We start from the raw sequence: 20,481 nt of genomic DNA, 5'->3' as shown, positions 1-20,481 counted from the left end.
AACGCTCTTTAAATCTAACAAAATAATGCCTTTACACTCACATGATATATATCAGTCTAAATTTTTATATTACATGCACATGTAAAAATTCGTACATTTGTTTTATTTTTACATAAAAAAGATGTAGATTATCGATGCAGAAATTCATATTCGAAATCGATCTCTTAAAAAAAAAAAAAGAACAATTTTTATAGGAAAAATACGAATACCTGCGTGTCTAATTTTCAGTGGCGGCTAAATTATCCATTCCTTATTTGACCGGACTCACGAGTAGTGGTAGTGAAAAACAACCAATCACAGTCTTCGTAATATAATTGCGTCGTTCCTATTCGTAATAAGAGTATTTTCGAAAATAGAAACAAGAATTTTAAACATATTATATGTACGAAAAAACAGAAGGCATTACTCAATACTGATAAAAAGTACGAAAAGCATTTCTGATAAGAAAAGTTCAAAAAGCATCTTGATGCGACATAATAAGTGAGGATTTATTATTAATTTTTTTTTGAAGTCATAATAATAAAATGTGATGATGATAACACTTGAATATAAGTTGCTTCGTTTTCGACTCCTTATTGGTGACTTTGCGTACGTTGTTGTACGAACGACAGTGACGTGTTTCTAACATTGTACCATTTTCCTTTTTTTTTGTCGCATAGCATAATAAACTCCAAATAATTACAAATAAAAAATATATTTTTAGTCGGAACTAATAAATGGAATCAATCTATTGTTTAAGTTACCTTCACCGATTTATAATTTTTAAAAATATCAAATGAAGAGTTGTTTAAATTTTTTATTATTATATAGAAGATAAACTATTTATTTTTGTTTATATTTTATTAAAAAAGTACGAGTTAACTTTACTTATATTTCCTATTTTTTTATTTATGGAACTTTCCTATTTTATATACTCCATCCGTTTCTATGTATTTGTTTTTTTAAAGTTATTTTTCATAAATTAATAAATAAATTTTTCTATCTAGATAATTTTAAATATAATTTTATATTTTATTTCTCCTTCCATTCATTTATTTTCCCTCTATATTAATATAAATATAAAATAATTTATATGATAATAGTATAATTGACAAAAGGTAGTTCATGTAACCTCTAAATTTGAAAACAACTAATAAATACAGATAATTTTTTTCCTAAAAAACCAACAATTTAAAATGAATAAAATAATATATTTTTCATGTAACTTTTAAGATAGATAAACATATGTTGTGACATATTATAAGTTCATATTTTTTATTTTCAAAAATTTATAATAATCATCGTCGTTACTTACAAATAAAAACTCGTGATTTAACACATCATAACGATAATTAAGACAATAATTCAATAAATAAGAGTATTTTAGCCGTAATATATATATTTTACTATTTAAATCATCTTAGTTTATTAATTTCTTAATAAATACATATAATCTTAAAAAACATTTATAATGAGATATCAGAAGTATGCATAGAAAGAATATGCATTGAATGAGGTTTAATACAAATGTATCAATATCTTTTATCTACAAAATATTTCTTAAATGCTGGAGTTCAGTTCCACTGGGATGAAATGTGACAATGGTAATTAAGATTTTAAATAAGAAAATGCATATTAGAATATTATTATTATAACTAATTAAATAAAAAAGTACAAATGACCGATTACCAACAAGCAATCGAAACCTGGCATTGGGAGATGAGTTAGAAAAGCATGATAAATATTAAAATAAAATTTAATTAATTTATAAATGATAGTACTTCCTATAGCTGTCCTTTTTATACAAACAAATATTTTCCTTTTCCTTTTCCTTTCATAGAAAATTTGGCAGCATCATTTTGACATAAATATTGGCTTTTAATCTAGAAAATTCTCCTTTTGGGCCAGTAGAGTATCATTTTACCAAAACAAGCAAAAGATAAGGTTTCAATTTTCTATTATAAAAAATCATAATTTGTTTCTTAATATGGTGGGGGCTGGTGGAGCAAGAAGGGATCAGGTTGATTAATAAGGAAAGGTAGGTTTTTGTGTCTTTTTTATTTATTTATTTATTTATTTATAATTTTAAATATATATATATTTTTAGCTAAAGATAGTCAAATCCAAATCCAATCCTTTTCCTTGAACTTACCTCAATTATGTATCACTACTTTTTCTGTTTCTTTGCAGTGTGCTCTCTTTTAGGGGGTGCTTAAATTCTCCTTTCTTTTGATTCCTTTGCTATCATTTTTTTTCTTCTTTCTTTTCCTTTTCTAGCCATAACCCTTTATTCTTATCCCATCCTTGGTTCAAAAAATTTCTTTCTTATTTTTCCTATTTGGTGCAAATTTACTTCCTTTTGTTGGTTGATTTTGAAGTTGCTTTTCTTGCTGGTAAGTTCACTTAAATCGATTAATCACAAAATTAAATTCTTTTTCTTATATGAGATATAGACCCTTTTTCTAGGAAACTATAACACCATTAATTTTTTGCTCAAAATACTTTGACAATTAGGTCTCTTTTTTTTGTGAATTTTTTCTTCTACTTTTTTTTTTATCAACTACCCATTTCTTTGTTTCTTTCATCCTTCATATTTCAAACACCCTTTAAATTTTTTTATTCTTTTGGTTTTATTGGGTAGTAAAAAAATTCAAATCTCTTGCATTTTTTTCCAAATTTTAGATCTTAAAGTCTAATAATTTCATACCCTTTTCCTCAAAGACTTAATTTTTGTGTTCTTCATATCTACTAGCGGATGACTCTCTTGTGATTTTTTAATTTTTTATGTATTGAACTTGGCTACAATTTTTTTAATTTTTTTTTTTAATTTTTTTTAATAAGTACTTTGTGATTTTCATACCTTTGTATTTTCTTTCTAGGTGTGTGATTTAACTCAACACTAAGAAAAAACTTAAGATGGTGAGAGGAAAGACTCAAATGAAGCGTATAGAGAACGCAACAAGTAGACAAGTAACATTCTCAAAGAGAAGAAATGGTTTGTTGAAGAAGGCTTTTGAGTTATCAGTTTTGTGTGATGCTGAAGTTGCTCTTATTGTTTTCTCTCCAAGAGGGAAACTTTATGAATTTGCAAGCTCTAGGTATGTCTCTCACATTTTTTAAGATTTTTTTTTCTTTCTTTTATTGTTCCCAAATATTGTGATTGTATATGCATCTAGTCATTATTTTATATAGTATTCATTTTCATATATTGTTTCTTTGATTTGTTATTCATGTTGGTAAGTTAATTTCTTGCAAACTTTTCCTAGCAACTAATTCCAATATATTAAGTATGAGATAGACAAAATTAACATAACACCATAATCTTATTGTGACTTTAAAAGTGTAATTTTTTTTATTAATATTTACAAAAGGAGTATACAACACTCCAATCCATTCAAGTTTAACAACAAACAAAGGAAAAATAAATATGTTTGAAGCTACTAATTTGTAACACAAACACATGAATAAAATCAAAACTAACATCAAATAGAGGATCATTTAAACACCAATTAATAAAATAGCACCCCAACCATCACATCAAGCTATATAGCACATTAGTTATTCTTGTATCATATGTAGTAATTACTAACCATATAAGAGAATTACTACCCGCACCACATATCGATGCTATGATACCTCTCCAACAATATTTTATGATCATCAATATTGTATTTTGGTTTAAGTTAAGGGTTGTACTTTAGTACTTTTCTTTTATCATTATTTAAATAAATAATTTAACTTATATGCACAACAATGTATTTATATTGTCAACTAGTTATAACTGTCGAATTAATAAAAATATTTAAATTTTAATTTAATCACCTCTAAAATATCAAACATAATTGATTGTAATTAATCGATAATATAACCTTTTATATATTATATATTGACATTGCATTAAATTTAAATTTTTAAACAAAAGTGTGTTAACTTTGAACTCTGAGCTTCACCTTGAAGATCTATTGGATTTTTGTGTGTGTTGTCGATTTTTTATTAGTTAAGTAGTTTAATTGATTTATCTATAAATTGTTCAAAATTAGCTATCATAAACTTTTGTGAAGTGTGTTATCGACAAGCATCGTAATAAAATAATTAATTTGTCAGAAAACTGATTTTGGAGATAGAATCAACAAACAAAAGAACAAAGGAAAGAACCTAAATATGAATGTTTAATATATAACATTATTATATGCTTGATCATACACACAAGTACACATATTCAGGTAATTATTTATAAATTAATATATAGTCTCTTGTCACGTCTTATTTTTTGGGGGCGGTATCCCTTAACTAGTTTTCAAACCCTAAAAATGAATTGAACAAATAAAAAATTGATTGGAGTGAAAATTACAAGAGAAGACATGCATGCATGTTCAAGTGTTTATCAATAAACTATATTTTACCAAACAAGGTAGCATATTCATGTTGAAGTATTTATCAATGAAGAGTGTAATAAAATGCCAATTATTATCAAGTAATCTATCATGTTTCTCATCAAACAAAAAATGAATAAGGATTTTAGATGTAACTTGATGTAGTTTTGGCAGCATGCATGTTTCTTAGTTTCCTGTAATGTTTTGTCTCAGATTTTGTCTAGTAATTTGATTTTTATTTCATAAGAAATTTAAACATTAATTCTATACATTGTAAAAGTCTAATTCTTTTTATTCAAATGTACTCTTGAATTTTATAAATAACTTTTTAAATAAAGATATAGCTAAGTTTTTTAAATCTCAAAAGCTTTTAAATTAAAATGAGTTGCAAATTTAGAAAATTAAAATATGAATAAATACCTCTCTTTTATTTAAAAACAAGAGGAATCATTCAAAATCACCCAAGCAAATTGATACAAAGAATTAAAATACATATACAAATGTCAAGTTTATGGAAATGAAATAAATTTTAACTGTGACTCGATAACGTGACTTCACTATGTAGTATATATTGAAAATATGTGAGTGGCAATTCGGTGATACTCTTCATTAATTCTTCCATGCTAAAAACTTGAAAACATCTAAAATTTTATTTTCTTATCTATATTATTGAGTTATACCAATAGAAGTATGCAATAGACAATAGATTACAAACACAAAAAACTAGATCACCTTTAAGTAAACTTATACACTATTTAACATCTCAAACCCTATCACAAAATCCACTTTTCATTTGAAGAAAGATCATGAAGGATGCTCAATAGCTTTTTTTTGGTTTGTTTCTTCTTGATCAATCTTGAATTAGTCATCACATAAACAACACAGTTAATTGCTTTTTATTTCCAAACAGATTATTATCTATACATATAGATTTAAACTATAAAAACAAATATAGTATGTATATTAAAATTTTAAAAATGAAATATATTTATTATGCATAAAATATATATTATTTGTTTAATACTTACAATCTCTAGGGAATCAGAGAGTATATATGCTCATGCTGAGGAATACCATGTCAAAGTAAAATACATGGATAACAAATTTTTAGAATTTTGGATGTTAATCCTACTACTGTATGGAGTTTTGGATTGCAAATTTTGTTGGAGACCTGAAATTTTGAAGTTAAGTATCAATCTTAGTAATTCTTCACAACTACAAACCATAATTATTTCTAATATTTGTAAAATGTGTTTGATATATTTAAAATATTATTGGCTTAATTGCAGTTTTAGTCCTCCTATTTTAGCTAAATCACGAAAGTAGTCCTTCCATTTTATTTATCCCTAGTTTTGGTCCCCAAACAGAATTTTGATCTAAAATTTGATGAAATGTCATTTTTTAAAGCCGCATTACACTATTTATGATCATAAATTTCATGTACAATTGTTGCACTACGAGATTTTGAGGCATAGCGTGACTTAAAAAAATGCCAAAAAGTAAAATTTCATCAAATTTTGAACCAATATTATGTTTGGAGATCAAAACTAGGGAGAAATAAAATAGGGGGACTACTTTCGCGATTCAACTAAAATATGGGGACCAAAACTGCAATTAAACCAATATTATTTCTAGAATTTTTAAACAATACTGCTGGTGCCCACTTTATGGAAATAATGTAGTTAAGAAAACTTATGTAAATTGTTTCTTGATTTTACTTTTCTTGATATAAGCAATTGATCGGAGAAAATTGAAAAAATAAAATAAAAATAAAAATCATATATTACATAACGAGATAATAATAGAATGATTTCCATTTATAAAATTTATATAACCAATTAATGAGAAATTAATTAGTACAACTAACTAATAACTAATTAACTATTGTACATTACTTATATAACTGATTAACTAATATGTCTTATATCGCATCTCAAGTTAGGGATGACAACAAAATCCGCACTCGCGGGTACCCACCTGAACCCGCTTGATTTGGACGGAGAAAATCCATTTAATTGAGTGTGGGTGCAGATGCGAATTTTCTCTGACATTAAAATTCGGGGGCAGGGGCGGGTTTGGGGTGGTGATATCCACCTCACACCTGCACCCGTCCCGCAAGTAATATTATTGCAATTTCTAAATTTTATATACGTATACATATTGAATATATTTAATATTTTTTTAAATATTAAAAATTATAATTTTATCTATATAGAAAATATTTTTTAATTTTATTATTATTTAATAATAATTATTTTATTATAATAAATATGATTTTTAAATTTATAATTTTATATATATAAATGGGTGCGGAGGCGAGCAGGGAAACTCGAGTCCCATTGCGGGTGGGGATGGGTGCTTAAAGTTTACACCCGCTATAAAACAAATGCGGATGTAGGTTTTCCTCAATTTGCCAGGTGCGGGCGTGGAGGAGGCGAAATCTGCATCCGCCCCACTCTGTTGCCATGCCTATCTCAAGTTGGATTATGCTTATTACATTCTCAACATGAAAGATTTTTAATACACAAATGTTAAAAATACAACATTGAAAAAAATATAAAATATCATAAATATATAGACTAAAATTAATATAAAATACCGATAAGGTTAGAAAGAAGGAAATCATCTGCCATATTTATGGATAGAAGTTAAAAATATTAATTAGACTAAAAAGAATAAAATTTACTTAACCATCCATTTCTTTTATGGATAATACTAAAATGTTGATTAGGTTAAAAAGAATGAAATTTGTTAAGCATCTATTTTCTTTATCGATAGAAGCTAAAATGTCATTTAGACTCAAAACAATGAAATTTTCTTAATCATTCATTTTCTTTATATATAAAAGCTGAAATGTCTACTAGACTAAAAATATTTAAATTTGATTAACCATTGAAAAATATTCTTTGATGAAAATCTTCAATACTCTTCAATTCTTGATTTGGGTTTTCACTATATATTCACCATTAATTGCTTCCCTTGCCCAAAAGCAATAACATGTTCCCTTAGCATCACTGATGCACCAAGTTGAAATCGGAAGAATCATCCACCTCATTGAAATATTCATTGCAAAGGAAACAAAACCATTGATGCAATTCTTGTGATAACGATATTGAAAAAGGTTGTGAATGTGAGGTTGCAGCCATGAACACATGATAGAAGATACAACAATGGAAAAAATTTCTCAATAAAATTTGAGAAATAATGTAGCTAATTAATTATCTCTATGATATCATATTAGTTGCAACCAATTAATATAACTAACTAATAAAACTTATATTGCCAATAAAAAACAATTAATTAAGATAACTAACTAACTAGGATATTTAATTTGTATAATTAATTTGAAAATACTTTTAAGAATCTTTCAAATTTAAATGTGCATAAAGATTTTCTGGACTAACCCAAGAAAATAACTTAATACAATCAACTAATTGCTCATCATCCACTTGTCAGGGAAAATAACATCATTTTGTGAGTTTTAGATCAACCACACCACAATATGCCAAACATTTGCCAATGTTTAAGTTGAGAGTCGACTCTGATGGAACACAAGACTAAGAAAATAGTAAACAAATAAGGCGATATAGCCAACTCCCAAAGGAACCAATGGAAAACTTTATGCCAAACTTTGATGGCATACTCACAAGTTATAAACAAGTGATGTGCTTATTCATGCTTTATCTCACATAACCCACATATTGATCCTTCAACATCACGAATACTCGACCAAAAAAACAAACTATTTTGGCAAGTATGCGCTTTATCCGAAAGCAATTGCCAACAAAAAGAAATGATATTTCAAGAAGCTAAACTAAACATATTTTGGCGAGTATGCGCCTTATCTGAAAGCAGTTGTAAAAAAAAAATTGATATTTCATATTCGAGATAGGATTTGAAGTTCCATATTCGATAAGGAAGCAATAAGAGCAACCTCACAAAGTGGGTTAGACACTACATCTTAACTCAAATTCTTAATGCAATGGGGTTATGAGTTCTCCCACTTATATAGTGTTCAATATCTATTTTTTCCCCCTCAAGTGTGAGTCAATTCATTCATCTGAGAATGCATTGCCGTTGGAAGCACATCAACACGATATGCTGCCTGAACACCCTTGGTCAAGAAGACATTGGATACAAGATTGATCACATCAAACTATTGACTTTGATACCATTGTTGGGTCTTGAGCGGTACGAGGAATCATCAAATTAGGCAAAGAACAACACATAAGTGAGTTGGACACCACATCTTAATCAAAAATCTTAAGACAATGGGTTTATGATTCCTCCCACTTATATATTGCTCAGTGTCCACCTCTAACATTCACACCTACCCAAGTTTCCAATAGCAAGATCTTTCTAGTCGGAGACTTGAAAAAGCCTAGGGAATAAATATTGTTTCAGAGCTACAACTCCAACTCATACATCAGACAGAACAAAATGGACAGCCCTTCCCAACCTTTTTCACCACACCATCTGAGAACCAATTAAACGAATAATCCAAAGAAACTCTCAATAAAAAAAAAATAATGAGCATTGATAGTTAAGCTAGAGGCCACTACAAACATGTGAAAGCGATATGTCAATATTGTACCTAACCCCATTAACTTGCTTTCATAATGTCGACCCTCTTGAAATGGCCCATTATTTCCATTTACTCAACAAAGCTCAATTGAAGATCCTTAGACCCATAATCCCAATACCACCTTCCTTATTAGGCTTACACACATCTGACTACTTAACCCAAGAAATCTTAGTGCCACCACCAAACCTCCCCAAATGAACCGTTTATAAATCTAAGTGAACACGAGAGTGTGATTGATGATATCGTTTCAGCAAGTAATAATAAAACGGTAGTACCGAGTGTCGAACTCAAGGATTGCGTTTTACTATTGAATTATATTTGATTACTAGAATTGAACAAAAAGGTTCCCAAGTTGATTGAAATAATGTTTGAAATTAACAACAATAATAAAATTGATCTTTTATAATGAGAAAAATGTCAGGGATGAGTTTCACTTCGAATCCAACCTTGGTGTCTAATTTGATCCTAGTTACTGAATTCCTTTATTGAATTATTACCGAATTCTCTTTATTATTCTTGCCCTAATGTCTTAGTGACAGAACCTTTAATTCCAAAGTAACCCCTAATTCCTTAGTGGATTTAAGATTAGAATTAAGCATTACCGTATAGAAATTCTCTTGTAAATTATTGCTTTGCAACTAATTTAATTGGTTTCATGACCTGCATCTATCCCTAGACTACAAATTCATGAATTTCTCATCTCAAGCATTCGTAAAGTCCACTTCCGTTTCAAAATACAAATCGTAGAACATTTTAATGTTGATCAAGCAATAAAAAGCATTAAGCACAGAGATGAGAAAAACAATTCAATAAACTCATTCATATAACTAGAAATCAAATCAGAAAAATAAGGGTTTCATCTGGTTACACTCATCCCTAACAAATAGGGTTTAGTTACTCATGACAGAGATACAAAAGATAAGGATTAAAGAAGAATTACAAGAATGATTCATGGATGATTCTTGATAAAACTGCTTCAATGGCGTTAGAAACGGCCGTCTTTGAGTTTCTATGCTAGGGCACAAGTCTCCCAAGTTCCCAAGAGTCAAAAAGATCCCTAAAACAGTAAAACTCTGCGTTTTTATGGTTACTGGTGCGCGTCGCGCGTCCCAGGCGCGGAAAACACGCTCCAGGCGCGCGTTGGCAGAGGCCAATCCTGAGAAATGCGCTCCAGGCGCGCAGGGCGCGCTCCAGGCGCACATCATCTATTGTCTGATGTATTTTGCATTTTTCTCATCTATGGCGTCTGAATTTGGTCCCGGTGTCTTCATGAAAGTTGTAGATATGGATCTTAGCTTTCATTAGCACTTGGAGTGACACTAATTGGACATCTAGAACTCCATATATGGCTGAAATACTCCACATATATCATGTTGATTCTTCACCAAAATTCAGCACTGCACTAAAACAAAACGCAATGTAAAATTACGACAAATTCCTACTTAATCAACGAAATAAAAACAAAAAACATTTTATTAACTCAAAGAACAAAAATCAACAAAATGTATCAAATAAATCCTTAATTTAACTGATGATTGAGGATAAATAAGACTAAAACAGTGGGAAAATATGCATATGATGAAGAGTAATCAATTGATTTCATGTAATCCCAACAAAAGAGAGTTTAGTTATCCATTTGCATGGTAGCTATCAAATTTAACATAAAATGATGAAGATCATTAATCTTGAAAGATAAGATGAACTCCAATTCTTGAACATCCTCATCTCTTGTTCGTTCTCGCTGTCTCTAATTGTAGGAAATGTGATAACGATCTCAATTTCCAATCAATTTTGTCTATTTTACCAATTGCATAAGTTGATATTGTACTTGTCTTACTATCCTTATTTTTCTTGCTCAATCCTTTACTTAACTACACACAACAAGATATTAAAATGCAATCAAACCTTCACTAGATATTGTACTACTGATCAAAACTATCTACAATGTTGAGGTCAAGTAAACACATTCTAATCAAATTGTATTAAAAAAGTACCTCCAATACATAACATTTTTAGATTGGTAGTCTCTTAAATAAATATCTAAACTCTATCTCACAATACTATAAGACATAAGTATAAGATAAAAGAAGCCGGTCAGACACACTTAAAACACATCCACCTATTTTCTAAGCAAATACTTTCCTCCTCCAAACAAATTCACGTATCTAAAAATTATTCCTTGATTTTCTTGCTTACATTCAAACAATCTTTATTTTCACAAATCATATACTACAATCGAGGGCACAATTCTTCCATTGAAGAGTAAAATATGTAAACACCCTTCTATAATTACACTAAGTTCCATTTACCTCATTTGTTCTTTCCCTTACACCTCCCGATATGGCACATTCCTTCTAGAAAACAAAAAGGAACTTCAAATTCCCAAGTAAAAAAATTAGGGCTACTACAAATATCAACACATTATTTTTCTTGCAGAAGTTTACACCAAAAACTATCATTTTCGGTTAATAGGGTTATGTCCACATTTCAAAAAGACTAACTTCCATTTTTTGGTTATTCTTGCTTACCATTTGGCTTACAAACACAATCATAGTTTTAAACTATAGTTTGCAAATACAATTGCAATTGCAATTGCAATTGCTATAAAATAGTCTTAGTGGTCTTGCAACCACATAGTAACCAAAATTGCAAATGCATCATTTGAATTGCTCACATTTTGCCGCAATAATTACGACTATGACTGCTATTTAGAACTATGAACATTATATCATCTCACAATTGGAATCTTAGCTTGAGAGCTTGATATAAATAAGAATTTTTTAGAATATTTCATATTGAATAACGAGTAAGGGATATTTTGGTCCCTCACAGAAAACACACAAGACAAATAAGTCTCTAACAAAAAAATCGACCATTTTTTATCCCTAACAAAAATAAATCGAGCAAATGTAGTCAATGAGCCATAATCTATCATTGAACTGTATGACATGTATTGTTAAGTCGTTAACATCGTTATTGAACTTCTTACGTGACCTTGAAGTGAAACATAAGAGGTGAGTTTAGTTCCTCATTTGAAAACCAAATAAAAAATAAATAAAATAATAAAAAAAAAAAAGGAAAATTAAGTGACCTTGAAGTAAAACATAAGAGATCACATTAGTTACTTTTTTGAAAATCAAATAAAAAATAAATAAAATAAAATTAAAAAAAAAACATAACTGATACAATTATGAAAGTTGAAACACATTAAACCCTTTAATGGAGAAAACTCGTACCAAATTGTCCTAAAAATGTGGTTGCAAGACCTAAATGTACCATTTTTTTACAATACATATGCGTAATTATATGACATGTCATAATCCATTCATGGTTCAAAAACAAATAAAAAACCAATTCGGTAAAATTTTTTGATAAAAGAACAAAAGTATTACAGTTTATTTTTGTCATGAACTTAAAATAATCGTTTATTTTGTTAAGAACTAATTTGTCACACATGTGTTTAGTAAAGGATCCGAATACTCATTTACTCGTGAATGATTATAAATAAAATTTACAAAAACAAAGCATAGAAAAACTCTATTTATAGAACATGTTTCAATCTTTACAAAATAACTATTAACTAAGTCTAAACAATTAACATACCAACTAACTTTCTTATCTACTAACCAAAATATCTAACCTTAATAATCTTCTTTCTATCCAACTGACTTCTCCAAAGAAAATCCTTTTAAAGATGGATAAAGACTATCAACAACTAAGAAAACACTTTAAAAAAAGAAAATTATAATAATCATAAGACTATTTAATAGTGAATTTCAAATGACAATTATTCCTTCAAAAGATAAGTATAAATTCTTTCAAGAAGGGATCCTCTTACAAAACAAGTCAATCAATGGTTGTCATGTCATCTATTGTCTGATGTATTTTGCATTTTTCTCATCTATGGCGTCTGAATTTGGTCCCGGTGTCTTCATGAAAGTTGTAGATATGGATCTTAGCTTTCATTAGCACTTGGAGTGACACTAATTGGACATCTAGAACTCCATATATGGCTGAAATACTCCACATATATCATGTTGATTCTTCACCAAAATTCAGCACTGCACTAAAACAAAACGCAATGTAAAATTACGACAAATTCCTACTTAATCAACGAAATAAAAACAAAAAACATTTTATTAACTCAAAGAACAAAAATCAACAAAATGTATCAAATAAATCCTTAATTTAACTGATGATTGAGGATAAATAAGACTAAAACAGTGGGAAAATATGCATATGATGAAGAGTAATCAATTGATTTCATGTAATCCCAACAAAAGAGAGTTTAGTTATCCATTTGCATGGTAGCTATCAAATTTAACATAAAATGATGAAGATCATTAATCTTGAAAGATAAGATGAACTCCAATTCTTGAACATCCTCATCTCTTGTTCGTTCTCGCTGTCTCTAATTGTAGGAAATGTGATAACGATCTCAATTTCCAATCAATTTTGTCTATTTTACCAATTGCATAAGTTGATATTGTACTTGTCTTACTATCCTTATTTTTCTTGCTCAATCCTTTACTTAACTACACACAACAAGATATTAAAATGCAATCAAACCTTCACTAGATATTGTACTACTGATCAAAACTATCTACAATGTTGAGGTCAAGTAAACACATTCTAATCAAATTGTATTAAAAAAGTACCTCCAATACATAACATTTTTAGATTGGTAGTCTCTTAAATAAATATCTAAACTCTATCTCACAATACTATAAGACATAAGTATAAGATAAAAGAAGCCGGTCAGACACACTTAAAACACATCCACCTATTTTCTAAGCAAATACTTTCCTCCTCCAAACAAATTCACGTATCTAAAAATTATTCCTTGATTTTCTTGCTTACATTCAAACAATCTTTATTTTCACAAATCATATACTACAATCGAGGGCACAATTCTTCCATTGAAGAGTAAAATATGTAAACACCCTTCTATAATTACACTAAGTTCCATTTACCTCATTTGTTCTTTCCCTTACACCTCCCGATATGGCACATTCCTTCTAGAAAACAAAAAGGAACTTCAAATTCCCAAGTAAAAAAATTAGGGCTACTACAAATATCAACACATTATTTTTCTTGCAGAAGTTTACACCAAAAACTATCATTTTCGGTTAATAGGGTTATGTCCACATTTCAAAAAGACTAACTTCCATTTTTTGGTTATTCTTGCTTACCATTTGGCTTACAAACACAATCATAGTTTTAAACTATAGTTTGCAAATACAATTGCAATTGCAATTGCAATTGCTATAAAATAGTCTTAGTGGTCTTGCAACCACATAGTAACCAAAATTGCAAATGCATCATTTGAATTGCTCACATTTTGCCGCAATAATTACGACTATGACTGCTATTTAGAACTATGAACATTATATCATCTCACAATTGGAATCTTAGCTTGAGAGCTTGATATAAATAAGAATTTTTTAGAATATTTCATATTGAATAACGAGTAAGGGATATTTTGGTCCCTCACAGAAAACACACAAGACAAATAAGTCTCTAACAAAAAAATCGACCATTTTTTATCCCTAACAAAAATAAATCGAGCAAATGTAGTCAATGAGCCATAATCTATCATTGAACTGTATGACATGTATTGTTAAGTCGTTAACATCGTTATTGAACTTCTTACGTGACCTTGAAGTGAAACATAAGAGGTGAGTTTAGTTCCTCATTTGAAAACCAAATAAAAAATAAATAAAATAATAAAAAAAAAAAAGGAAAATTAAGTGACCTTGAAGTAAAACATAAGAGATCACATTAGTTACTTTTTTGAAAATCAAATAAAAAATAAATAAAATAAAATTAAAAAAAAAACATAACTGATACAATTATGAAAGTTGAAACACATTAAACCCTTTAATGGAGAAAACTCGTACCAAATTGTCCTAAAAATGTGGTTGCAAGACCTAAATGTACCATTTTTTTACAATACATATGCGTAATTATATGACATGTCATAATCCATTCATGGTTCAAAAACAAATAAAAAACCAATTCGGTAAAATTTTTTGATAAAAGAACAAAAGTATTACAGTTTATTTTTGTCATGAACTTAAAATAATCGTTTATTTTGTTAAGAACTAATTTGTCACACATGTGTTTAGTAAAGGATCCGAATACTCATTTACTCGTGAATGATTATAAATAAAATTTACAAAAACAAAGCATAGAAAAACTCTATTTATAGAACATGTTTCAATCTTTACAAAATAACTATTAACTAAGTCTAAACAATTAACATACCAACTAACTTTCTTATCTACTAACCAAAATATCTAACCTTAATAATCTTCTTTCTATCCAACTGACTTCTCCAAAGAAAATCCTTTTAAAGATGGATAAAGACTATCAACAACTAAGAAAACACTTTAAAAAAAGAAAATTATAATAATCATAAGACTATTTAATAGTGAATTTCAAATGACAATTATTCCTTCAAAAGATAAGTATAAATTCTTTCAAGAAGGGATCCTCTTACAAAACAAGTCAATCAATGGTTGTCATGTAGACAATTTTTTATTTCAAGTATGAACCAAGGTATAGACCATGACATAGTCCAATGAATATCGGTCCATTCAATTTTTGTTGTCGATATAAAGGCTTTTTTTAATAGATAATCTATAAATATTTATGTCATCGTTCTTTGAATCTTATGACATACTCTGAACTCTAGAATCCGGTTAATCTCAACTTGTTACGCTTAAAAAAAAAAATACCATAATATATAAAAGAAACCATCTCATTTCGTAATTTTATGTTAAAGATAAAGCATGCATGAAAAGATTCTCATCAAATACAAAGTAATTATCTATTATAAGAAAGTCAACTACACCCAACCTATCACTTCAATATTGGTTTGCTAGTCATCATTGATTGATTGGAGGGATATAGACAAGATATAAAGACAAAGTCTATTGGAATCACTTTGTACCAAACCTAGTATCACTTTTACATTTTTATGGTAAACCTTGAAGCTGAATATGATTTTATATATAGATGTACATGTTATTTGGACATAAAAAATGTGATCATGTATCCGACATCATATTAAATATTCTCTTCATCTATATTATTATTTTTCATCCGAGGTGAGAGAAAATAATGATTAAAATATCTAAATAGTACCGGAATTGTATAAATATGTGGTGTTGGATGTCAATTTGTGTATTCATCAAATATTTCTCTTTTATATATTGTCGTGAATGAGTCATAGAAGAAATGCAAGAATAAAATGGAGAAGGAAATAAAACTATAAATAATAATTATCCATTTCTTTATGTACAGTCCGTAAGAATATAATTGATGTAGAAAAAAAAAATAAATTAGAATATATTAATCATGTTGAGAAATATACGTAGAACTCAACTAAAAAGAGAAATAATGATGATGAGAAAGATTGAATTATTTGTAATTAATTCAATGATTCGACAAAGATGCGACTAAATCTCTATATAAAAAAAATTTAATAGTAGTTGTCAAACATGTTCTGTTGATATTGAATGCCAACGACGATGCATGTGTATGTGGCTAAAAAAACCTCCCTGTGAAGAGGATCATATTCAGATAATAAATGAAGTCACATATGATAAGGAGATCATAGTTTTAAATTGTGGTCCGCAACCTCAATTATAATTGCAATATTGCAGTCGTTGCAATGGCATCACAACCATATTTCAAGTCGGACCAACCACATTTTTTGGCAAAATGTAAAGGTTTACGACATTACTACAACCGTGACCGTAGTCACAATTTAAAATCAAGACGGAAATTTTTGATAAATCAAGTGAGAGTAAGAGTCCAACATAGATAAAAAAAGTGATTGTTGAACACCATATAAATAAGAGAACCCAATGTTTTAAAAGTTATGAGTAAAAATATAGTGTGAAATCCACTTACAAGTTTGTTCTTATCCAATGTGATTGATATTTCTTCATGAATTGTCTCCACCTGTTATCTTTCACGGCCTCGTGAAAGTATAGTTGACTATCAACAAATAGAAGTGCACTAAATTATTTAGAACATTTTCATCACATTGTTTGTATTTGAGTTAAACTTCTCAAGTAATAATACCTAAACTTCAGTTGGACTTTATTTGGGCTTCACAACATGTCAATTGTCACTTATGATTTTGAAGAAGAGATGCTCTACTAATTCTTGAGTGCCTAATTTAATAACTGTTTCCTCATATTTTAACTAAGAAAGGGTGTCTATTTATATACTTTGATATTTGGACCTTGAATTAATGAGTAACATTGGGTTTAATAATACAGCATAACAGGATCAATTGAACGTTACCGCAGTCATACCAGGACTAATAATACTTCAACACCTGCATCAGTGGATCAAAATACTCAGGTAGTTAAATACTTCTTTCTATATCAAAAGTACAAAGTGAAACTCATGCTCTCATAATTGAAATTAATAAAAAGTAATGTGAAAATTATAACTAATTGAAAAATAACAAGATCCAGCTGAGTTATTTTTAAGACATTAGGGCATGAGTTTCACTTTGTTATTTAATATTAAGACATTCCCTTAGTAGTTGTTTTTATTAGTTAAGTCTTATTGTAACTCTAGATTTAATATTCAATATTTTAATTTTCTTTTAACGATTTTTAAATTATGCTTTTTTCTCAACAATGGCTTGTATCAAAATTAGTGATGTGGTATTAAAGTCAATCGATTCGGCTACCCACGATTTATATCAAAACACCAAGTGTAATAGTACTTAGTGTGAGAGATGCATGTATTGGAAAAAACTAAAATCTGACATTGAATAAAGATAAGACTTAAAAAAATATTATAAACAGTGTCATCCATCACTTTACAAACCGATTCTGTAAGGGATGAGTTAGATCCAAACCAAATTCTAAGACTACCATTTACAAATTCACTTATATTAAAATGAACTAGGGTGTACGACATGTGTACTTCAAAATTGGATCTCATACAATAATTGTGAAAAACGTTAGATCTAATAAGTCTTATTGGCAGTGTAGTCAAGACGCGTGTTATGTTGGTGGTTCGGTAGTGCAAGTATAGGATGTCTGAGACTCACACTTGATTAGATATTGTTGGGCTAAAGTGTGAGTGGTTATACATATATTGACTATGAATGAGCTAAATATTAGATATACAGGAGAGATGATCTGTATATCTAATGCTCTAAGATTTTAGGTGAAGATGAAATGTCAAAGTTTCTTATGATCCTGAATATAGCTCATTATCCGTAACCTACTTCCCAACAATTTTCTCTCTCTAGATTTAACAGTCCCTAAAATGCTATGCAGATGCCGTAAGGGATCTCACGGATATATTTTACACTAATTGTTAATACTAATGGGCAATGTTTACTATATTTTCTAATAATCTAGAGTATAGACACTCAGTTCAACTTAAGAGACTTGAAGTTTGTATGTAATTGCCTAATATATTACAGGCTCAATTGAAGGAAGAATCCCAACACATGATGAAGAAGATTGACCTTCTTGAGGCTTCAAAACGGTTAAAGATCTTAAAATATCTATTCATGTTAATAAATTTTTTTACATTCAAGATATAATTTCCCTTTCTTATAATGAAAATAATATGTTGCATTTGTAATTTGATTCCCTTAGGAAACTCTTAGGACAAGGTTTAGGGTCTTGTTCCCTTGATGAACTACAAAAGATAGAGCAACAATTGGAGAGAAGTATAAGCAGTATTCGAACAAAAAAGGTTAGCATGGCAACACAACTAGCTTATATAATTTTCATTTTCAAATATTATACAAATTTTTAAATCTGAACTTTCTATTTTTCAGAATCAGATTTTCAGGGAACAAATTGAGCAGCTAAAAGAAAAAGTAAGCTATTTATATATTTAACAAGGTGGTTTAGTTTACATGAATGTCATATTGCATATGCTTTTTATATATATACATACATGGAAAATATTAGTAATTAGTAATTAGTATAGATAATGTTACTCTCTTTCCTATATTTTAAATTATAAAATCAAATTGTCCACCACTTCATTACAATTTATGTAACATAAATATTTTAGATTGAACTTGTTTATTCAGTAATCAGTATCCAGCACTTGTTGGTGTTCGACATTGATACGACATATATGTGATTAGATTCAGTTACTTTTATTTTCTAAAATTATTTTCAGTGTGTCAATATTGCATATTAGATTACAATTCTGTAAATTTGTTATAACATTTGTAGCAAAAAAAAATTGTCAAAATTAGACTATTATACAGTTGTGACCTAATGTGAACTTGAAATGTTGTCTAACTAAAGCAATTATCAATTCATCCTATATCTAAGAGTTTGTGGTAATTAATTTACTTTTTGATATATATCATTATTGATGCATACAGTATACATGCTAAGGAAAGAAAAAAGCTTCATAAGTTACAGGAAAAATATTCTAACTAAACTGTTCTGAATTCAATTCAGGAAAAAACCCTAATTGCTGAGAATATCAGGCTCTCTGAAAAGGTGAATTTATTTTCAATCTTGAATTAATTTTTCCCCCTTTATTATCTCATTTGTATCAGATTCATAGATATCATGAAACTACTAGAAATAGTTCATAAAAAAGATTAAATTCGTCTTTAATTTTGTCGTTATGTGTTAGAGACGGTTAATGTAAAGAGAAAATTAATTTTTTTTATCTCTATCTCTATCACTATGTCAACTTCTTTGAAAAAGCCTCATATTCATTGAAAATCAAAATGTGGTTGCAGTATGATAAGTTTTCCCAACCAGCAAAAAAGGATGAAAGAGAAAATTTACACGAACCCTTTGCAGAAAGTAGTCCAAGATCAGATGTGGAGACTGAATTGTTCATTGGTCTTCCAGAAACAAGAACATGGCGCATTTCTCCAAAGATTTAGTTGAGATTGAAGAATTGAAACGATGAGTTCAACTAATTATGGAAATGAAAATGAAAATAAGGGTAAGGGATACAATTTTTCATTATGACAGGTTGTATTGATATACCTTTATAACAGACTCAGAACTATTCACTTCCATTGTGTTGTAACATTCATGCCAACCTTTTAGGGTTTTACCCTATTATCCCAAAAATGTTTGTTTCCACAAACTATTAAATTTTCTATTCTATTATTCATATTTCTCTTTTAATTTATTTGTCTAGCTAACATATATTTTTAGAGTACTTGTTAATTATTTCAAAGTAGAATGTTTTTGTTGAAAATAATAATTTTTAAACTTTCAAGAAGTTAGAATATACAAATTTTTAGATAATCATACACCCACTTCAAATTTTATCCAACTTTTAAGTATATGATTTGGTGAGAGTCTTGCAATCTTTCATAGAAGGTGGGCAAGTACCTTCTGCTATGATGTAAGAGTTTGAGTAGCTTATGTACTTCTTTTAATAAATTGCTTATAAAAAAATTTAAACTATTTTATGAACCACTAAAATGTAATTAATTAACCACTAATATAACAATTATAAAGATATCTCATTAACCACGAAAGATAGCTCATACTATAATTATAGAAT

The 20,481-nt window shown here is 28.7% G+C and overlaps 1 protein-coding gene across 2 annotated transcripts; it reads left to right on the top strand.

The window, feature by feature from the left end:
• The first annotated feature begins 1,905 nt into the window (after window positions 1-1,905).
• Window positions 1,906-20,082, top strand: LOC101489691 (MADS-box protein SOC1). 2 transcript variants are annotated; one of them, XM_073363831.1, is made up of 8 exons: window positions 1,906-2,017; window positions 2,859-3,077; window positions 17,232-17,316; window positions 18,401-18,465; window positions 18,579-18,678; window positions 18,764-18,805; window positions 19,407-19,448; window positions 19,697-20,082. In XM_073363831.1, exons 2-8 carry the CDS (start codon window positions 2,896-2,898, stop codon window positions 19,844-19,846), a joined length of 666 nt encoding a protein of 221 aa, XP_073219932.1. In that variant the 5' UTR covers window positions 1,906-2,017; window positions 2,859-2,895; the 3' UTR covers window positions 19,847-20,082. The 2 variants fall into 2 exon arrangements, with proteins under 2 accessions (XP_073219932.1, XP_004510894.1); XM_004510837.4 differs by lacking the exon at window positions 1,906-2,017 and adding an exon at window positions 2,115-2,372.
• The last annotated feature ends 399 nt before the right edge of the window (window positions 20,083-20,481 follow it).

Source organism: Cicer arietinum, chromosome 7 (genome assembly GCF_000331145.2).
Source record: "Cicer arietinum cultivar CDC Frontier isolate Library 1 chromosome 7, Cicar.CDCFrontier_v2.0, whole genome shotgun sequence".
NCBI classification, from domain to species: domain Eukaryota; kingdom Viridiplantae; phylum Streptophyta; class Magnoliopsida; order Fabales; family Fabaceae; genus Cicer; species Cicer arietinum.
Note: the sequence above shows the minus strand (reverse complement) of the source record. Positions and strands in the feature narration are given on the sequence as shown.